The sequence below is a fragment of the Carcharhinus amblyrhynchos genome, chromosome 5, assembly GCF_965287045.1.
Source record: "Carcharhinus amblyrhynchos chromosome 5, sCarAmb.v2.hapA, whole genome shotgun sequence".
Taxonomy (NCBI): Eukaryota; Metazoa; Chordata; class Chondrichthyes; order Carcharhiniformes; family Carcharhinidae; genus Carcharhinus; species Carcharhinus amblyrhynchos.
In genome coordinates this window covers 70,343,423-70,366,033 of record NC_137328.1, presented here as the reverse complement: position 1 = coordinate 70,366,033, position 22,611 = coordinate 70,343,423, and the positions used below count along the sequence as shown (strand labels likewise).

Here is a 22,611-nt window from a genome sequence, read left to right as displayed (position 1 = left end):
TGGACAGTGAGAACCTTTTTCCTAGGATGGAGATGGCTAGCACAAGGGGACATAGCTTTGAATTGAGGGGTGATAGATATAGGACAGATGTCAGAGGTAGGTTCTTTACTTAGAGAGTAGTAAGTGCGTGGAATGCCTTGCCTGTAACAGAAGTAGACTCGCCAACATTAAGGGCATTTAAATGGTCATTGGATAAACATAGGGATGATATTGGAATAGTGTCAGTTAGATGGGCTTTAGATTGATTTCACAGGTCAGCCCAACATTGAGGGCTGAAGGGCCTGTACTGTGCTGTAATGTTCTATGTTCTATTTAAACCCCTTCCCAACTGTTGGTAAACTTCTGAAGAGGGTAGGCAGGGGCAGATAGGGGGACCCAACTATACAGGCCCCTTCCTGAGTGGTAAAATTCCAGCTATGGGGGAGTTAATATGATTTGCTCTGTGTGCTGCAGACAGGTGATTAACTTAATTGGCGAAATGGTTAGTATTTGGTTCAGAATAATGCCAACAGCATGGGTTCAATCCCATCTGAGACACATTGGGCTCTGCCTCCTCACTTGCTCCAGGCCTGATGTGCTGTGCTGCCCCTCAAACTACATAACTAATTGCCTCTTAATAATATAGACAGATGCTGACGGTCCTTTATAGACCATGGCTAATTATCCATCTGTGCTGTAGAATGACATTTGATACCAAAATGAGTTGCAAACTTGAATATGCAGTAAATCTGAGCTTCACATTAGGAGCAGAAGGTTTTTTGCAAAATATTTGTTTAACCTTTGAATTTATTGAATTTACAAGTTGCAGCTTTTAAAAACATTGATTAAGAATGTAATGATTTGCATGTACATGTTTGCCAGCTATACAAACATTCAATCCTCATTGATTGAATCAGGGAGGCAATGGTCTAATGGTATTATTGCTAGATTATTAATCTAGAAACTCAGCTAATGTTCTGGGGACCTGGGTTCGAATCCTACCATAGCAGATGGTGGAATTTGAATTTAAATACTTAGAATTAAGGATCTACTGATGACCATGAGACCATTGTTAATTGTCAGAAAAACTCATCTGGTTCATAATGTCCCTTAGGGAAGGAAATCTGCAGTCCTTCTCTGATCTGGTCTACATGTGATTCCAGAGCCAGCCAGTGATGCCCATGTCCCACAAATAAATTTTAAAAAATGGATGCAAACAGTGAAGTCACATAGAAATAATGTTAGGCTGCATGCAGCTATTCAGTTTCAAGTTTACTGAGAATAATCTACCAGAATTCAATGGTCAATTTTATCCTGATATGACTAGAAATATCGTGCAGTGCTGAGCTGATGACGTGTCAGACATCTGATGAAAACCATTTCACATTATGAGGAACCAGTAACAGATGTGCACTCAGGCAAAACAAAACATTTTGAACCATTTCAGAGATCAGCACAATTTTGGACCATGTGCTTAATCTTTTTTGTCTTTGTTTTCAGTGGCCACAGAAGTCTTCAATTCCAAAAGTCTAGCTGTCCAGGCCCAGAAGAAAATACTTGGCAAGATGGCATCAAAGTCAATCGCAACGGCGTTGATAGATGATACAAGCAGTGATGTTTTGGATGAGTTATACAAAGCAACCAAGGAATACACACAGAACAAAAAAGAGGCAGAGAAGATTGTCAAAAATCTTATCAAGGTAGTCATAAAACTAGGGGTCCTGTACAGGAATAATCAATTCAATCAAGATGAGATGATGCTTGTGGAGAAATTCAAGAAGAAGGTTCATCAGTTAGCAATGACCATTGTCAGTTTTCATCAGGTTGACTTTACTTTTGATCGGAATGTTTTGTCCAAACTTCTGAATGAGTGCAGAGACCTGCTCCATCAAATCATTGACCGGCATTTAACCACCAAGTCACATGGACGCATCAATCATGTCTTTAATCACTTTTCGGATTGTGAGTTCTTGGCTGTGCTGTACAATCCATTTGGATCTTACAAGGCTTCTCTGCAGAAAATATGCGATGGTGTCAACAAAATGCTAGATGATAAAAATATATAACCATGACTTGTAACAGCTTCTGTTTCAAATTCTTATTAAAAATCTTGCTAAATATGAAGGCACAATGCCCTGTTAAATGCATTTTTGTTAAAATGGAATATTCTGATAAGTTTTATTTTGAAGAATTATTTCCTATTTCTGTAACAATATGCACAAAGTAGACAAAATATTCCAACCAATTATTTGTCCAATTAGAGATATACGCCTATTGCCTGGTTCCCAGCAGATGATTGTTCTTAGCCTGTGGAATGAATCTGAAGAGCTCAGTTGAACAAGCAAAATCAAAATGCGTTTTCACCCTTCAGACATGTATAAAAAAACTATTTTTCATCTTTTCAAATTCATAATTAAAAGTAAGAAAAAAGCAACAGATTACAAATAAACTGGAAAGAATGATTAATGTTCTAGCATGAAGTTTACAGAATGCAATTGAAATTGTTCGTGTGCAGTAGCAGTGTTACAACAGAGTACAGCAAATAATGTTTTAATCCTTTTATCCCCTTGCATCTCTGATTATACAATTTTCATCAGCTCATTGGAATCACTTGGACTAATAACACAATGGACATTCAAAGTGCAGTGTGTAGAGATGTAATATATTAGGTTAAGTCTCAGGTGCTTATTTTATTATACAATTTTTAAAATTCCCAAATGGCAAATAATTTTCACAAATCAATTGTATCTTGTGATTAGTATAGTTCTTATGACTGTTATTGCAACTCTGGACTAACTTTTATTCTTGTGCAAATGATTTGTTTGTAGTAAGCCAAAGAATAAATTTGCACTGAATTTGAAGTAACATAACTAAAAATGGTCTTTAAGTCATTTTATTCTTGAATGGAACCAAAACCTACAGCAATATTGAACTCACTACCAGAGCTGCAAATTATCAATAGTCAAGGTCAAACTCATCACAGACTCATCTCAGGGTAAATGTTTAGTTTGAAAATAGAGCAAAATAATAATCAAGGTAATTGGTTGTGTTTAAAAAAAAACTTAGAGTTGAAATCATTGGGTGAAATGTACATTTAGGAATACTTGGTGTATCTATCATTTGTTAGAAAATATCCCCCCCTTTATAGAATAGAGCAACTGGACATGGCAGCCACTTGGCCCAATGCACTGATGGCAATCACTGTAGAGTAGTCTGGTCAATCCCAATCACCTGATCTATCTCTGTTGCATTGCACGTTTATTTCCCTCAGGTGCCCTTATAAATTTGTTTTGAAATCATTGATCATCTCTGCTTCCATTATTCTCATAGGCAGTGAGTTGTCCTCTTTTATTGTATCAGAGAATCCCCACAATGCAGAAAGAGGCCATTCAGCCTATCGAGTCTGCAACAACTCTCCAACATAGCATCTTACTCTTGCCCCATTTCCTCCCACTCGCTCCAACTTCTGTCTCACCCTTCTTATTCACCCGCTCTCTCTTCCTGTCCTTATCCGCCCCATCCCCACCATCTCTTTCTTTCCCTTTCCTCTTAACCTTACTAAGTCTCTTCAGGGATGGTTTTAATAGCAATCAGACAGATAGGCAGTTAAAATCATTCACTGCTTGTATTTATATCGTGCCTTTAATATCTCAAGGTGCTTCACAGGACCATTAAAAGGCACAATTTGACATTGAGAATCACAAGGAGATATTAGGGCAGCTTACCAAATATTTAGTCAAAAAGGTAGATTTTAAGAACTGCCCAAAGGGAAGAAACAGAGGTAGAGAGTTAGAATGGCTTAGGGCGAGAGGAAGGCATCGCTAATAGTGGTGGAGCAATTAAAATCTGGGATGCTCAAGAGGCCAAAATCACCTGAGCACAAATATATCAGAGGGATGTAGGGCTAGAGAAGCATAAAGCAATGTGGTGGGGCATGAAAATAAAACTGGCAAATCTTCAAGTCAAGGCATGCTAGACCAGGAGCTCCTGATACCTTGCTGCCTCTCTACAGTCTTCAGTTTTAACTTGCGCCATTGACAAAACAAGAATGCCACCTAGCAAAACCAAAAAGGGTGTTCTTCAAATATGCATGTTATCAATGAGGGCAGACTGCCTTTTTAACCATGGGCCTAAGCAGAAAAGCTGCTATAGTTTTCCTACCAGCTAAACCGAAAAGACTGGGAACAAATGAAGTCGAAAATGTTGTCTTTTTAACTTATTTTAACTGTCCTTGTGAGGTCAAGAAGAAAGCCAAGCACAATTTCCTCAGTCACGTGATGACATCCTGTCACAAGTCATTGCCCACCCACCTAACATTCATCTACCACTTCTTTCTCCTGTAACAAGGGGCATGTAGATGAGGCCTCACTGATTTTAGTCAGCCCATCCAATATTTAAGCCCTTCAACTGTACCTTCACAATCTTTCATAACCTTTATGCCGGCAAAGTTCAGCTTGGTAGCACTGCTAGTTTTGGTGATTTGGAGTTGGGACGTAAAGAAAATGGCTGGGATTTGTTCCTGACAGCCTCTCAGATGGCCTGCACTGATCATCATGTCTTGAAGAATAATAGTATCAGTGTCATGTAAATTCACCGAAAGCGTGGAGAGTGGCCACAACATGACGCCAGGATTTTCTAACACTGATTTTCACCCAAACTGCCATTTTGGACCTTTGTCTTGAGCATGCATGAAGGAGTTGAGTTGCATGAAGGACCTTCTATTAGTGTCATTGCTGCTGCAGAGTTGCTGGAAGTATTGTGTTACTAGAGGAGTAAAACTCTCACAGTCAGAAGTTGATGGCGCTGGTCCTGGAGAAGGACTGGTGTGGATTTGAAAGGCTTCTGAGCACAAGACCAACCCCAGTTGTGGACTATAATCGCAGGCCCCTTGGGCTAGACCATAACATGGAGCAGAGGCTTTACACATCTGGGGTCTTCAGAGAGCACTTCACCTACCTGAATGGACATGGGTGTGTGCCTGCCATTGCTGGAAGTATGTGGAAGCTGCAATATGTGAATATGAGGGTGAGGCAGTGAAAATTAATGTTAAGCATGAGTCCTGACTGCCAGAGATTGCTGAAGGGTGAATGAAGGGAATGTAATGCATTGGGTGGTGTGTGAAGTTGCTGGTGTGGTTGATAGGAGGTAGCGTTTGAAGATGCATTCATTGACTTTGATCATGTAAGGCCATTGATTTTTTTCACACATTGCATTTAGACTCTTCTAACAGACTTGTGGCATTGACCTCAATGGGTAGCTGCTCTCACTGCTCTGCAGCGTATGTTTGAGTGGCCACCAAACTTTCTCCTTTCCACCTCCTGTACTAAACTGTCCACTGCTGCATCTGAGAACCTAGGAGCCCCATCTATCCTTTAATAATGTGGCAGCTATTCAGATGCAACTACTACATAACCCAAACAGATTGCAGCATGCCCACTGATACACTTCCTCTCTTTTACAAGACAGTGTGTTATACAATCAGGCGACAGGCACAACTGCATGTCCTTACCCCCTGGCAATGGGAGTATAGTACTGACCGTTACAGTGACAATTGCTGAAGGCAATTATCAGTGAGCTGAAATGATTGAAGACAGCTTCACACCTAAACCTTCTCTTCACTTACAAGAAGGCACAAGTGGTGTAGATGTTTGCTTTTTCCAGCTTCTCTCCTCATCACAACCTATCTTTGTCACTTACTTCTTTCAGATACCCAACAACAGTAACCTGAGCAGGTAATGGTGGAGGAGCAAGCAGACACAGCTGATAAAGAGACATTTCTCACTCTGTCTCACACCCACAACCATTACAGCCTCAACTCCCCACAGGATTCTAAAACATAATAGAAAATAGGAGAAGCTCCATGAGCATACTCTGCCCTTCAATAGTTTAACACACTTTATTATATTACATTAATGGTTAATTGTAACAGGCTGTGATGTCATGGAGGGAAGTGATATGCAGTCATATGACCTGGGAATTGAAGAGAGGAAGTATGGTCAGAAGCTTGTAGGGTGCTCTTATCGTAATAAATTTAGAGGCCCATAATTTCTTCCCCCGGTGTTGGATTTGGGGTACTCTAAATATGTGCGGAGGAATCCATCTCAGAAATTTCCAGCAATTTAAATCACTAACTTTGGATGGTTCTGCCAGCGTTACATTTATAGTTACTCTGAAGGAGAAGAAATGACTAACATTCCCCATCCAATTAAGCACTCATCTTCATCTGCATGAGATTTCCCCCCGCTGACTTGATGTCCTCTTACCCCACCCCGCCATTCCCCCAACCAAACTCACCCAGCCCCCAATGTTTGACTCCCAACATTGTCCAAGGCTCCTCATCCAACCCCTGCCGTCCAGAGCCGCACCCCATCTCTCCCCCCCACCCCCGATATCTGAACCCCTGCTCATGTCCAACCCCCCACATCCTATTGATTTACCTTTAACTTTTCTCTGGCCTGTTATTTTCAATGAGACATTTGAACCCACTTACTTTATGGCAGCTAGTGTTGTGAAAAAAAGGGCATGTCTACCTTGGCTCCACATCTTTTATATTTCACTGCAGCAATAGGGGATGTGTTACGCTGCTTGAGTCTCACCTGGCTTGAGTCAGGAAGATCAGGCAAGACAGGTGCTTAAGCACATTAGTGCAGGTTGAGGCGGCAGTGGTTGGCACTGTTGCCTCACAGCGCCAGGCACCTGGGTTTAATTCCCAGCTTGGGTCAATGTCTGCATGGAGTTTGCACACTCTCCTTATGTCTGTGTGGGTTTCCTCCAGGTGCTCCAGTTTCCTCACACAGTCCAAAGATGCCCTGATTAGGTGCTTTGACTATGCTAAATTCTCTCTCAGTACATCCAAACAGGCGGTGGAATATGGCGACTTGGGGATTTTCACAATAACTTCATTGCTGTGTTAATGTAAGCCTAGTTAAATTAATTATAACTTTAGGTAAGTTAGTATGAATTGCCATTCTGAGGAAGTTATGGCCCAGAGTGTTTTGTTGTTAGCTGTCTTTGAGATTTTATTGAAATTACTCCAACCACATATTGGGGTGTAATTTCCAGCCCAAAATGCTAGGTTCTGCTAATTGAATGCCAGACATGCGTGTGGGACATCCTGGAAGTCCCAGTGCACGTGCAGTTGCGCTGAAGGCATGCTTTTCAAAAACTCTGTGGGTCCTGATGGGTCAGTGCTGCTCTGAAGCAACACAATATACTTTAACAAGATGGTGCGAACTTGGTTTGCTTGCGCAGATGTTACATCAAGTATTACATTAAAAAAAATTACATGTTTTTTTTCTGATTTACAATTAACGATCAGCAAAGCAGGAAATCTCTGAGTATTTTGAGGTTGGTATGTTTGAAAATATTTTCATTTAAGTGCCGTTGTTTATGTTAATCCTTATGAGCCTCAGTACTAAATTAAGGAAAGTAATTTTTTAAGTTCCATTGTGTAACCTTAAAAGCTTTAGTAACAAAATACATATGTAATTTAATAAAGGAGTTTATGTTGATTCTTACATGCCTAAGTAATTACTTTAATTGTCATAGGAAAGTTTCATGCCTTAATTGATGTTTGCAAGTTTCCTGTAAGCTGATGTGAACTATCTCCCTGACAGGTATTTAGAATCCTGATCAGACTGTAAATCTGGAGTCATATCCCACAAGCATTCAGACTTCCAGCTATTAGCAATGAGTTTAAGAATCACTATTACTTTTTTGTGGCTTCAGCATAGGCGCAGACATCATGAACGAAGAGTCAGGCTAGATCTTCACCTAATGAGGAGGCAAATCTATTACCTACACATTCGAGTGTATAGGCAAAGGACATCATTTGAAATGATGTCAGAGGAGATGTGCAACAGGAGACTGCGCTTCAACAAGGAAGCAGTGGGATGCCTTTATGAAATGTTGACTGAAGAGCTGAAACCCAATTCTAACTGCTGCACTGCCTTAACAGCTGAGATGAAAGTCACAACAGCACTGAATTTCTTTGGCACCTGGGTCCTTTCAGCATGGCATCAGTGACATTTATAACATTTCACAAAATGACAAAGATTGTTGTAGCGTGTTGTGCATTGCACAACTTTGCCCTCTAGCATGGACTGAGCAGTCACCCTGAAGATTAATTGCCAACAGAGATGGAGGAGCTGGATGAGCCTGATACTCCAGGTGATGCAAGGGCAATTTGAGATCATTTGGCAGCTGCTGCTTTTGAACAATGGGCTTTTAAATACTTAATTCATATGTTCAAACACTCCCCTTCTCTTCCTTACATCCATTCCTCTCATCAAACTTTCCAACCCCCTTATGTTATATAAAGCTAAACATGAACATGGTTAAAGTTTTCTAATTATAAAATTATTTTTGTCAATTCTTTAATAAAATTTTTCTATTAAACTTAACAAAATTGTACAAGTTACCTATTCAAATATCAAAATGCAATATTCAAATGTGAGAATACTAATTGAATAATTTAAATAAACAAGGCAGAAATATTAACCATAAACAAATTGGAATAAGCAATTAAAATGGAACATGTGTAAGAGGAGAGGGTTGTTGAGGTAGAGGTATTGGAGGGAGAGGAGATGGACTTTAATTCTTACTTGTCACCCCCGGGTCCTTCTCCATCCACATGACATATCTCCCTGAATTCCCGATGGAGCTGAGTCTTGCCCAGTGGCAACTGTCTCTGAAAGAGATAGCTCCTGGTCAGAGGTGCAGCAGCAGGTATCACCATTTTATTGATTAACTGCTGAAGGAACTCATTCTGCTGCCTCAGCAGCTCATTCTGCTGCACCGAGCTCTGCCTCAGCAGCTCACTCTGCTGCACCGAGCTCTGCCTCAGCAGCTCATTCTGCTGCACCGAGCTCTGCCTCAGCAGCTCATTCTGCTGCACCGAGCTCTGCCTCAGCAGCTCACTCTGCTGCACCGAGCTCTGCCTCAGCAGCTCACTCTGCTGCACCGAGCTCTGCCTCAGCAGCTCATTCTGCTGCACCGAGCTCTGTCTCAGCAGCTCACTCTGCTGCACCGAGCTCTGCCTCAGCAGCTCATTCTGCTGCACCGAGCTCTGCCTCAGCAGCTCACTCTGCTGCACCGAGCTCTGCCTCAGCAGCTCACTCTGCTGCACCGAGCTCTGCCTCAGCAGCTCACTCTGCTGCACCGAGCTCTGCCTCAGCAGCTCACTCTGCTGCACCGAGCTCTGCCTCAGCAGCTCACTCTGCTGCACCGAGCTCTGCCTCAGCAGCTCACTCTGCTGCACCAAGCTCTGCCTCAGCAGCTCACTCTGCTGCACCGAGCTCTGTCTCAGCAGCTCATTCTGCTGCACCGAGCTCTGCCTCAGCAGCTCACTCTGCTGCATCGAGCTCTGTCTCAGCAGCTCATTCTGCTGCACCGAGCTCTGCCTCAGCAGCTCATTCTGCTGCACCGAGCTCTGCCTCAGCAGCTCACTCTGCTGCACCGAGCTCTGCCTCAGCAGCTCACTCTGCTGCACCGAGCTCTGCCTCAGCAGCTCATTCTGCTGCACCGAGCTCTGTCTCAGCAGCTCATTCTGCTGCACCGAGCTCTGCCTCAGCAGCTCATTCTGCTGCACCGAGCTCTGCCTCAGCAGCTCACTCTGCTGCACCGAGCTCTGCCTCAGCAGCTCACTCTGCTGCACCGAGCTCTGCCTCAGCAGCTCACTCTGCTGCACCGAGCTCTGCCTCAGCAGCTCACTCTGCTGCACCGACCTCTGCCTCAGCAGCTCACTCTGCTGCACCGAGCTCTGCCTCAGCAGCTCACTCTGCTGCACCAAGCTCTGCCTCAGCAGCTCACTCTGCTGCACCGAGCTCTGTCTCAGCAGCTCATTCTGCTGCACCGAGCTCTGCCTCAGCAGCTCACTCTGCTGCATCGAGCTCTGTCTCAGCAGCTCATTCTGCTGCACCGAGCTCTGTCTCAGCAGCTCATTCTGCTGCACCGAGCTCTGTCTCAGATGTGGAGATGTGAAGTCTTCCTCTGCCAGTAACGAAGGCTCCTCACCCCTGAAATTTCTGAGCATTCTTCCTCCATTCCAGCAGCCGTGTCATCATAGGCCTCTCCCTTCCTAACCACTTGATCACCCTGAACATCAGTATAAATGTCAGAGAATTCATCAGACTACACGACTTCCTGCTTGTCTGCTGCAGCTTCAGTGCTGCACTGCTATGATGTACCAGTTTCCCTTACATTACCAGCCTCTGTGGTGTGAAAGGCTTAGTGTATGCCAGTCCACCTCCAGTCAGCGAATGCTCCCGGGCACTATGTGCCTTTTTTGCCTGCAGAAAAGAAACTGAAATGCCTTTTAAAAATCTTGCTATCAACCTATAGGTCGATAACAACTAAAACCAATTAACCGTGTTCACAATCTCCAAGGTAACTGGATTATATGACCCTCTTCAGGTTTGTAAGGAGACTGTACAGTTTACACAATTTCAGAGATCCCCATTTATGATCCTTCTGCAAATCTGTGAGGCGACAGCTATTTACCCAATGCAGATTGAAATTCTTACTTTGAGAGTGATTTTGTTTAAGTTTTAAGTTTTCATCAAAAAATGTTACATACCCTGGCTGAACGCATCAAACCATTAAGTTTCTTGCGACACTGATCTGCAGTCCTCAGCACTTCACTATTTGCAGACACCAAAGGTTGCAATTTCCTTCCAAGCCATAGCTTGTACTTCCCTTGGTGGCTTTGATTTTCCATTGCCCAAAATTTGAACTTTCTTCTGTTCCACTTCATGCATTAAGTTTCCCAAATCATGGTCAGAGAACTTCTGAGTTCTCTATTTCTCAGGAAACCATATTCAGTAACCATATTCTAAATTAAAACACACAAACACTTATAAGCATATCACACATATTTAGAAGTTATATAATCCTAATCCAATGAAGATTTAGAGCGACACGGGAAATTTCACCTCTATGATTCTAGGACTGTAAATAGAACTTTCACAAATTTGAAACCAATAAAACATTTGTTTATTCATACATAAAACTTGTGTTCAATAATTAAAATAAATTTAAAAATTACAGTTTGAGTGAGCCAATAACAGTAATATTAATTACTTAAAAGAAATAGCAAAAAAATACAAATACATACCTATAGAACAGCTGGGTCCTGTTTTCACTGCAAAACTGCCTTTTTGAACTTGAACTGCAATCGGTTTTTCCAGGCTTGCTGTGTCGTAAGGCAGTGTGGTTCAGGACGTCTTGCGATGCTCTGGGGCCTGGTCGGAAGGCTTCACCGTGGGTGTGAGCCTGCTGCAGACATCACTAGTTTCAGCGGAGCTGCTTGGAGAACCGAAGTAGGTAAATTTTTTTCTGTTTTTGGTGGACTATAAATTTCTGGCCCAATAACATAAATAAAATCATGGCTGATCTGAATTTGGCCTAAACTTCACTTTCCTGCTTTTCCCCATTACCTTTGTCTTCCTTCTAGATCAAATATTTGTCTAACTTCTGCCTTGAATATATTCAGTGACCCAGAATCCACTGCTGCCTAGGATTGAGAATTCCAAAGATTAATGGCCTCCTGAGAGAAGAAATTTCTCATTTATTTTGAAACTGTGCCCCTTAATTCTAGACTCCACCATGTCAGCTTCTCAAGGGGAACAATAATCATTAACTTCTATTCTGTCAAGTTCCCTTAGAATCTCATAAGTCCCGATAAGTAACCTTTCTTCTAAACACAAATTAGCTTTGGTCCAACCTGCTCAACCTTCTGACAGTCCTTTCATCCCAGAAACCAACTTAGTGAACTTCTGAACTGCCTCCATTACAAATATCCCTCCTTAAATATGGAGCCAAAATGGTATGTTGTGGTGTCACTAATGCCTTGTACGATTATAACAAGACTTCCATAATATATATCTTATCCCCTTTGCAATAAAGGCCAACTCTCCATTTGCTTTCTCAATTATTTACTTTATCTGCTTTCTAACCTTTTGTGATTCTAGTACAAGTAGCTCAAGTCCTTCTGTGCCACAATATATTGCAATTGCTTTTAATTTAAATGATATTTTGCTTTTCTATTCCTCTCACCAAAGTAGACACTTCACATCTACACCGATGGAATCATGGGGAAAAGGCTCTACTAGTTGGAGTCATACCTGGCACAAAGGAAGATGATTGTAGTTGTCAGAGGTCAATTGTCTCAGTCCCAGGACATCACTGTAGGAGCTCCTCAGGGTAGTCTCCAAGGACCAACCATTTCCAACTGCTTCATCAATGACCTTCCATCCATCATAAAGTCAGAAGGGGGTGTGTTCAGTATTAATTGCACAATGTTTTAAGTCATTTGTGACTCCTCAAATGCTGAAGCATCCATGTCCACGTGCATCATAGAACTAGATAAATTTCAGGCTTGGGTTGATAAGTGGCAAATAACATTCACACAACGCAAGTGACAGTCAATGACCATCTCCAACAAAAGTGAATCTAACCATCTCCAGATTCAACAGTATTATCATTGTTGAACCACTAGCCTAAACATCCTGGGCTTACAATTGACCAGAGACTTAAAGGAACCATATAAATACTGTGACTACAAATGCTGGCCTTGCCACTAATGGCTCACATCCCATGAAAGGAGATATGTAAATATATAAAAACTGGCTTTCCTACCTATCTTGATTTTGTGAGCATATTTGTTGACCATACGTTCCGTCCTATCATCCAAATCATTTATATGGATGGTACATAATTGAGGCTCCAGCAATGATCTCTCGAGCACCACATTAGGTTACAGTTTACCAGTCTGAAGATAAGCCATTTATCCTGATTCCCTGTTGGTTAGCCAATTCTCTATCAATGCTAATAAATCACCCCTACACCACTAGATCTATCTTGTAAAGTAACCTCCATGTGACATTGAATACATTTTGGGTCTCCTCACTTAAGGAAAGATGTGAATGTGTTAGAAGCAGTTCAGAGAAGTTTTACAAGGTTAATACCAAGAATGGGCGGCTTGGAAAAGTTGGACAGGCTAGGCTTGTACCTGTGACTAGTGGTGTTCCGCAGAGCTCTGTACTGGAACCTCTGCTGTTTGTGATATAAATTAATGATTTGGAAGAAGATGTAGCTGGTTTGATTAGTAAGTTTGTGGACAACACAAAGATTGCTGGAGTTGCAGATAGTGATGAACATTGTCAGAGAATATAGCAGGATATAGATAGGCTGGAAAATTGGGCAGAGAAATGGAAGATGGAATTTAATCCAGATAAATGCAAAGTGATGCATTTTATTAGATCTAATGCAGGAGGGAGCTATACAATAAATCGCAGAACCATCAGGAGTATAGACACACAGAGGGACCTGGGTGTGCAAGTCTACGGATCCTTAAAGGAGGCAGCACAGATGGAAAAGGTGGTGAAGAAGGCATAAGGCATGCTTGCCTTTATTGGACTGGGCATAGAGTATAAAAGTTGGCATATGATGTTGCAGTTATATAGAACGTTGGTTAGGCCACATTTGGAATACTCCACCCAGTTCTGGTCGCCACACTACCAGAAGGACATGGAGGCTTTGGAGAGAGTGCAGAAAAGGTTTACCAGGATGTTGTCTGGTATGGAGGGTCTTATCTATAAGGAGAGATTGGGTAAACTGGGGTTGGTCTCCCTGGAAAGACAAAGAACAAAGAACAACCCAGCACGGGAAACAGGCCCTTCAGCCCAACAAGCCCGCGTTGCCATCTTAACAAAGCATTTTCCTACACGTACCTTGACCTGTGTGTATGCGTATGGTACCCCCATTGGAAACTAGATTCAGGGGAGAATAGTTTAGGGACAATTTGTTACACCAATCAGCCTATGAGCACATTTTTGGGGTTTGGGAGGAAACCGGAGCACCCAGAAGAAACCCACGCAACCACAGGGAGAACGCGCAAACTCCCACAGACACTGGCCCAAATCCATGTATCTGCACAGCTAGCAGTGATAGTCACTGAGCTGTTGTGGTACCCATCTGCTGGTCCAGTTTTAAGCACACACAACGACGCAAAGTACTAGGCCACTCTCAAAACATCCAAGAGCAGCCCATGCACGACCCACTGTGTGCGTGCCCCTCGTTAGACAACAAGGTGGACCGACACACCTGTGGAGTAAAAGAGACAAAACATCAACACATGCAGCATTAGACGAAGGTTGAGGGGCGATCTGATAGAAGTTTATAAAATTATGAACGGCATACATAGGGTGAACAGTTGGAAGCCTTTTCTCGGGTCACAAAGATCTCGGGAAATGACAAACACAAGGGGTCACAAGTTCAAGGTAAGGGGGGGGGTGGGGGGGGCAAGGTCCAATACAGATATGCGGGGGACATATTTTACACAAAGGGTGACGGGGGCCTGGAATGCACTACCGAGCAAGGTGGTTGAGGCATACACGCTAGGGTCATTTAAGACTTAAGACTTATCTAGATAGCCACATGAACAGACTGGGAATAGAGGGATACAAACGGATGGTCTAGTTGGGAACACATGATTGGTGCAGGCTTGGAGGGCCGAAGGGCATGTTCCTGTGCTGAATTGTTCATTGTTCTGTTGGAATTTAGAAGACTCAGAGGTGACTTGATAAAAACATATCAGATATTAATGGGTCTTGACGGATGGATGTGGTGAGGATGCTTTCCACCTCTGCCAAAATTCAGCCTGGTGAGTTTGCTTTGTGTTTTAAATTCTTGGGCACAAATAAAAAAAAATTGCCATTTAGAACTCCAACGTGCAATTGTCTGAAGATGTATTACGCACATTCTTCTCATCTGCCATCTGTTGCATCTGTAGATAAGATCAGTTTTTAAATGAAATGAAATGAGTTAAGAAGTCAATGCCTAAGTATTAACCATTCAAAGCATTAATGTTAAACTATTAATCTATACACTTCTGTAGATAAGCATGTGATAACTCATTTTACAGTTGAGTAATATTTTATCTAAGATAGTTCTCCTAATTAGTAAAAGGACAAAGCACAACAATCATTAATAGAATTGTTACTGAGGCTCTTGCTTTATTGTCAGTCACAAACCTTACACAGGTTTATATTTGTCACATTGCCAAGACTGACTCAATACCTTGGAAGTTTTTGTCAGAGCAATATAGATTATTTTATGAATTCTTGACCCTGAGGTGGTAGCTGGAAGAGACTCGAATTGTGAGAGATTGATTCCAGTCCCCTCACCCTTCGCTGGTGGCCAGGACTTGGAGTCCACTCTGTCTCTCTCTCTCTCTGATTCTTAAATGAAAGGCAAAGAAGGTTTTATTAGTTAGCTTTGCTGCTTGGCACTTCTTAATAATAATTTTTAATAAATACTTATGTTTTAACTGATCAAGTTAATGCTTTGACTTGGTTGTTTTGCTCAGCAAATCGGGATTGGTGTTGTGGCAAGTTGTTTAACTAGATAATGTAGAGGGATTGAACCTAAACAGTGGAGGTCAGAGAAGATGTGATAAACTAAAGAAAGAGAAGCAGATAAGAGAGCAGGATAGCAATAAGGGAGATGGTTAACAAAATGTGGCAGAAAGGGACAGAGTGGACAAACATACGAGTGTACCAGCAGATAAGACAAGATATGAAAATAAGTCAGGATTAAGGCACCCTACCTGAACAGAGTACTCATAATGAAGTAAATTAATTGACGGTTTTTGATAGACAAGGGAATTAAGGGTTATGGGGAGAGAGCGGGAAAGTGGAACTGATCCACTTCAGATCAGCCATGATCTTATTGAATGGCGGGGCAGGCTCAAAGGGCTAGATGGCCGACTCCTGCTCGTATTTCTTATGTTCTTATGACAGTACAGAGAGAAGTAAACAGATATGATCTCATTCATTATGGTGACATGACTTTAAGGTGACTAAAGTTCGGCACAGCAAGTTCAAGAATATTTGGCTTTATGAAGGATAGCCTAAAAGTTAAAGGAGGTGGGGTTGTAATGTTAATAATGGTTCATAGATTAGTGAGAGAGTATCACAGATAAAAGCTGGAATTTTCCAGTTGTTCATGCCTCATCACCACTACAAGTGAGGATGGAGAATTTGGCATTCAGCCAAACTCCTGTTCATTTCAGTGGGACTGGAGAATCCCACTGGCATGAATAGCCAGAAAATTCCAACTACAGATGTTGGGTAGAACTGAGGAACAGCAAAGGGCAACAAAATTTGTTAAGAGTTGTTTGTAGGCCATTAAATGTGGCACTGTATGGCATGGTATAAATTAGGAAATTAGTCATGCATGTAACAAGGATAATACAGTAATCATGTGGTTTTCAGTCGTGATATGGACTGAGTAAATTTGATTAGCAGTAATGCTATGGAAGGTGAATTCCTGGAATGCATATGAGACGGTTTCCTGGAAAAATATGTTGCAGAACCAACTAGAAAACATGTTACTTTAGATCTAATAATGTGCAATGCAAGGCCTAATTAATAACCTTGTTGTAAAGGAGCCTTTAGGGAAGAGTGATCATAATATGCTAGTATTTCACATGAAGTTTGAAAGTGACAAAGTTCAATCTAAAATGAGGATCATTAATCTACACAAAAGAAATTACAAAGCAATGAGGACCAAGTTGGCTGAAGTAGATTGGGAAATTATATTTAATAGTTGACAGTGGACAGGAAATGACTGCCGTTTAAAGAATGCATATACCATTTGCAACAAAACTACATTCTTTTTGAGTATAAAAATACAGTAGGAAAAGTGAGACCCAATCATAGCTAACAAGAGAAGTTTAAGGATTCAATCAGATCATAGGAAGAAGCCTATAAAACTGCAAAACAAGTAGTAAGCCTAAGGATTTAGAGTATTTTAAAAGTCAGCAAAATAGAACAATGAAACTGATAAAGAAATAGGAAATAGTATATTAAATGGAACTAGCAAGGAACATAAACACAGATTGTAAAAGTTTCTCTTCATATGTAAAGATTGGTAAAAACAAATGTGGGTCCATTACTGGCAGAGAATGGAGAATTTATAATGGGGAGTAAGGAAATGACAGAAAGATACAAGAAACATTCCTGAAACATTGGGGAGCAAAAGCACTGGTGAGCTTGAAGACCCGGAAGAAATGAGCATTCATAAAGAAAAGTAAATTAATGGGGCTGATAGTAGATAATTCCTCTGGAATACATTATTTACATCCCAGAGTGCTGAATTTGGTAGTGATAAAGGGAGTAGATGCTTTTAGTAGAATCTTTTAATGTTCTATAGATTTTGGAATGGTGGCTGCAGATTGGAAGGTTACAAATGTGACTCCACTATTTAAGAAACGAAGAAGAGAAAAACAGAGAACTCCAATTTTATTAGTCTGACATCCATAGTTGGGGAAATGCTAGAGTCGATGCTGAAGGATGCAATAACTGGACATTTCAAAGTAATAGGTGAGGTTGGGTAGAGTCAACGTGGATTTATGAAAGGGAAATCAGATTTGTCAGAATGGTTGGACTTTTTGAGGATATTACTAGAAGAGTAAAGAAGGGGGACTCTTGGATGTGTTGTATTTGGAATTACACAAGACTTTTGATAACGTCTTGTTTGTAAATCAATTGTTACATTAAAAAAGGGTAGTCAGACTGAAAAAAACTATTTAAGTCAAATCTGTCAGTGAAGTATTTTATACAATGAACAATTATATGTTAACTTCGTAATAGATTATAACTGGATATAAAATTCTTCTAAAAGGTCCAGCTCCTAGTAAAAGATTGGGGATTAGTAAACATGATTAGAGCTTATGGGACCTGGGAAAATGTACTGGTATGGATTAAGGATTGATAGGTTAATGGACAGAAAGCAGACATTAGGGATAAACTGATCATTCTCTAGTATTTAGAAGAATGAGAAGTGTACAAAATTCTTACAGTGCTCAGCAGGGTAGATGCAGGAAGGATGTTTCTGCTGGTTTGGGGTCTAAAATACAGTCTTAGAATAAAAGGCATGCCAGTTCGCACTGAGATGAGGAGGAATTTCTTCAGTCAGAAGGTGGTAAAGAATTGGACTGTGGAGGGTCATGGATACAGGGAGATGGCATTGAGGTAGAAGATTAGGCACAATCTATTTAAATGACAGAGCAGGCTCAAGGGACCCAACAACCCAGTCTGCTCCTGTGGTTATGTTTTCTACATACCTTAACTTTTTCTTTCTTAAAATTCATGTTTGATGTGGTGGCAAACCGGACATTAGGCACTTGCTGCTGGGTTTCTTGCTGAAGAGGAGTAAGATAAAAGTCTGAGTGCTTTTTGGAGGGCTAGCAAAAGGGGATTTTTCTGTTTCCGTAGAAACGGGATGTGATGGAAATGTTCAGCACATCTGGTGGCATTTGTGCAGACAGAGTGACTCTTCATCAGGATGAGTGCAGATCATGGACTTGATGCTTTGACTCTGTTCCTGTCTCCACAGATGCTTGGACTCTGTTCCTGTCTCCACAGATGCTTGCTGATACGCTGTGTGTTTCCAGCATTTTCTGTTTAGAATTCAGATTTCTACCATCTGCAGTACTTTGCTCTCCAGTTACATGCTCTGTGACAGGCACTTGTAAGTGTGGTTAGTTTCAATTTAAAATGAGAAAATGACTCAATATAAAGTGTATTTTTTATCTGTTAGCAAAGCCCACTTGTGTTGGTAGAAATAGCACGTTATTAGTTGATGAATTTGTTGATGTTAATTTACTGGAAGGTTTTGTCATTTTTAAACTTGGCAATAGACATGTGCCAATAGAAAATGTCACTGTTAGGACAAAATATTCTCTCTGTACATGGCATTATTGTTTGGGTGTGCAAGAGGTTCAAGTCTCTCGTTGCCGTCCAGACATTGCATAACATGACTGACCAGGTTGTGTGTAATGGTCTGCCAAAGCCATGGCTGCAAAATGTATCATACTGAGTCTTGAGCTTTCAATAGCAAAATAAATAGAGGTAAAGAGTCCAAAAGCCAAGGAGTTTTAGTAAACTTACATGAAACAGTTTGAACCCACTGTGATAAAAAGAAGCAACAGGCTGCTGATGCTGGAAATCTAAAATAAAAACAAAATGTGCTGGTGAAATTCAGGAGGTCTGGCAGCCTCTGTGGAGAGAGAAGCAATATTAACATTTGCGTTCAATATTACTCTTCTTTGGGTGATTCTACAAGGGAGTTTTTGCGACTGTGTTTCCCAATTCTGGGCACCCAAGGATATAATGTAGAGAGTTAAGAGGGGTTGAGAGTCTAGAGAAGGTGCTTGAAAACAGGAGTAGTACCAGGCCCCATGATTTCTCTCCCGGCTCTGTCTCTTATGCAGTTCGCTTCCGGCAACAGCCTCTTCTAAATACTAAATTAACTGCAACCAAGCATATGTTGTGTGATGAGTCATTCTGATCAGTTCCAAAGGCATTGACAATTACAAACCTCCAACACCTTCCAACAAATTACTGTTGATTTGAAAACACAGTTTTGAGAACATAACAACATTTCAGGGTATAAAACAGTGACAATTCATATCAATCTAGCAACGGAGTGGTTCACACCCTATTTGTGCAATCATTAGTTTCACTTTTAAATTAGTGAGGCCCAATTTTTAAAGGAACAACAGAAGTTGTTTGTCTGTGGCACCCTCTAGGGGTAAAACATGGTATAAAGTAAAGCATGGTGCATTAATATTGTGACCACCATGAAGTTCTCCCCAATAAAAACAAACTGCTGCAAATACTTAGCGGCTGTGGAAATTTCTGTGGAGAGAGAAGCTGACTTAACATTTCAGGTCTGTGATCTTTCATAGTCTGATGTGAAAGTGCCGCTGTTGTGAATTAGGAAAATAATCAATGCAATTGTTGGAATACCAGTTCAGTTTCAAGTGCTCCAACACAGACCCCAGTCCAGCAAACAAGACATCAGCAGAGATCATCCCGCAGCACTAACAAGGAACAACGTCATGTAGGATACTTGAGGCCGACTTTGCCCTTTTCTAATCAGCTTGCTCAAAAGAGGTGCAGCAAATGATCTCATCTGACTTCACCAAAGCTCTGAGCTGTATTCCCAAGATCTCTTGTAGATGGGAGGATGTCAATCACTCTGTTCTATGTGCAAAGAGATACCAGTGTCTATGAGTGAGCCCTCCATAATTGCAAAAACTCCCTTGTAGAATCACAAGAGGATTAACAAGAAAATAAAGAACAAAGAACAGTACAGCACAGGAACAGGCCCTTTGGCCCTCCATACCTGCACTGATCATGTTGTCCTTTCTAGACCAACCACCTGTATCCCTCTGTTCATGTGTCTGTCCAGATAAGTCTTAAATGTTGCTAATGTGTCTGCCTCAACCACCTCACTTGGCACTGGATTCCAGGCCTCCACCACTATATGTAAAAAAACTTCTCTCGCATATCTCTACTGAACTCTTGCCCTCCCCCATTACCTTGAAGTTGTGCCCCCTTGTAACTGTCATTTCTGCCCTAGGAAAAAGCATCCAACTATTCACTCTACCGATGCCTCTCATAATTCTATGAACTTCTATCAGGTCACACCTCAGCCTTCCAGGGAGAATAATCCTAGTTATTCAATCTCTCCTCACAGCTAATATCCTCCGTACCAGGCAATATTATGATAAGTCTTTTTTGTACTCTCTTCAAAACTTTCACATCCTCCTGGTAGTATGGTGACCAGAATTGGATGCAATATTTCATATGTAGGCTAACCAATGTTTTATATAGCTGTAACATAATTTGCCAACTTTTATAGTCGATGTCCCATCTGATGAAATCAAGCATGCCATGTGCTTTCTAATGATCCCAATAAAACTGAGTGTTCTTTCTGACTAATAAGACAGGTAATTGAACATAAAAACTAGGAGCAGGACTAGGCCATTTGGCGCCTCAATCCTGCTCCGTCATTCAATAAGATCATGGTTGATCTATTCATGGACTCAGCTCCACTTACCTGTCCGCTCACCATAAACCTTAATTCCTTTACTGTTCAAAAATATATCTATTTTTGTCTTAAAAACATTCAATGAGGTAGCCTCAACTGCTTCACTGGGCAGGGAATTCCACTGATTCACAACCCTTTGGATGAAGATGTTCTTCCTCAACTCAGTCCTAAATCTGCTCCCCCTTATTTTCAGGCTATGCGCCTGGTGGTGGTTTCACCTGCCAATGGAAACAACCTCCCTGCTTTTTCCTTATCTATTCCCTTCATAATCCGATATAAGATCTCCCCTCATTCTTCTAAATTACAATGAATATAGTCCCAGTCTACTCAGTCCCTCCTCATAAGCCAACCCTCTCAACTACGGAATCAACCTAGTGAATCTCCTCTGCACCCTCTCCAGTGCCAGTATATCATTTTTAAAGTAAGCAGACAAAACTGTACTCAGTAGCCCAGGTGTGGTCTCACCAGCACCTTATACAGCTGCAACATAATCTCACTGTTTTTAAACTCCATCCCTTTAGCAATGAAGGATAAAATTCCATTTGCCTTCTTAATTACCTGCTGCATCTGCAAACCAACTTTTTGTGATTCATGCACAAAGACACCCAGGTCCCTCTGCACAGCAGCAAGCTGCATTTTTTTACCTTTTACAAAGTAGTCCATTTTGCTGTATTTCTAACCAAAATGGATGACCCCACATTTACCAACATTGTATTCCGCTTGCCAGAAGCTTGCCCATTCACTTAAACTATGTCCCTTTGCAGATGTTCAAAGTCCTCTGCACACTTAGCTCTACTACTCATTTTAGTGTCATCTGCAAACTCTGACGCACTACACTTGGTCCCCAACTCCAGATCATCTATGTAAATTGTAAACAATTGCATCCCAACATTGGTCCTTGAGGCACACTACTAGTCACTGATTGCCAACCAGAAAAATATCCATTTATCCCAACTCTTTGCTTACTTTTTTTGTTCATTCGTGGGACATGGGCATTGCTGGCTAGCCAGTATTTATTGCCCATCCCTAGTTGCCCCAAGGCAGTTAAGAGCCAACCACATTGCAGTGGCTCTGGAGTCACATGTAGACCAGACCAGGTAAGGACAGCAGATTTCCTTCCCTAAAGGACATTAGTGATCCAGATGGGTTTTTCCGACAATCGGTAATGGTATCCTGGCCATCAGGAGATTCTTAATTCCAGATTTTTTTTATATTGAATTCAAATTCCGCCAACTGACATAGCAGGATTCGACCCCAGGTCCCCAGAACATTGGCTGAGTTTCTGGAATAATAGTCTAGCAATAATACTTCTAGGCCACCACGTCTCCTTAATTGGTTAGTTAATCAATCCTCTACCCATGCTAATACGTTACTCGTGATGCTGCGCATCTTTATCTTATGCAGCAGCCTTTTGTGTGGCACTTTGCCGACTGCCTTCTGGAAATCCAGATATACCACATCCACCAGTTCTCTGTTGTCTAATATGCTCATAATGTCCTCAAAGAATTTCATTAAATTAATTAAACATGACCTGCCTTTCATGAACCCATGCTGTGTCTTCCCAATGGACAATTTTGATCCAGATATCTCACTATTTCTTCCCTGATGATAAATTCAAGCATCTTCTCCACTACAGAAGTTAAGCTACCTGGCCTATAGTTACTTTTGTCTACCTTCTTTTTTAAACTGTGGCACCATATTTGCTGTTTTCCAATCTATGGGAGCCACCCC

General features: G+C 41.4%; 1 protein-coding gene across 4 annotated transcripts in view; it reads left to right on the top strand.

Annotated features, from left to right (window-relative positions):
• Positions 1-2,909, top strand: part of LOC145343454 (tumor necrosis factor alpha-induced protein 8) — a 106,807-nt gene extending 103,898 nt beyond the window's left edge. For all 4 annotated transcript variants that reach the window (XM_080189696.1, XM_080189693.1, XM_080189692.1 and 1 more), the window contains one exon: positions 1,480-2,909. In XM_080189696.1, coding sequence (XP_080045822.1) covers positions 1,480-2,045 — 566 coding nt within the window. In that variant the 3' untranslated portion in view covers positions 2,046-2,909. The remainder of the gene's footprint in view (positions 1-1,479) is intronic.
• Positions 2,910-22,611: the final 19,702 nt, after the last annotated feature.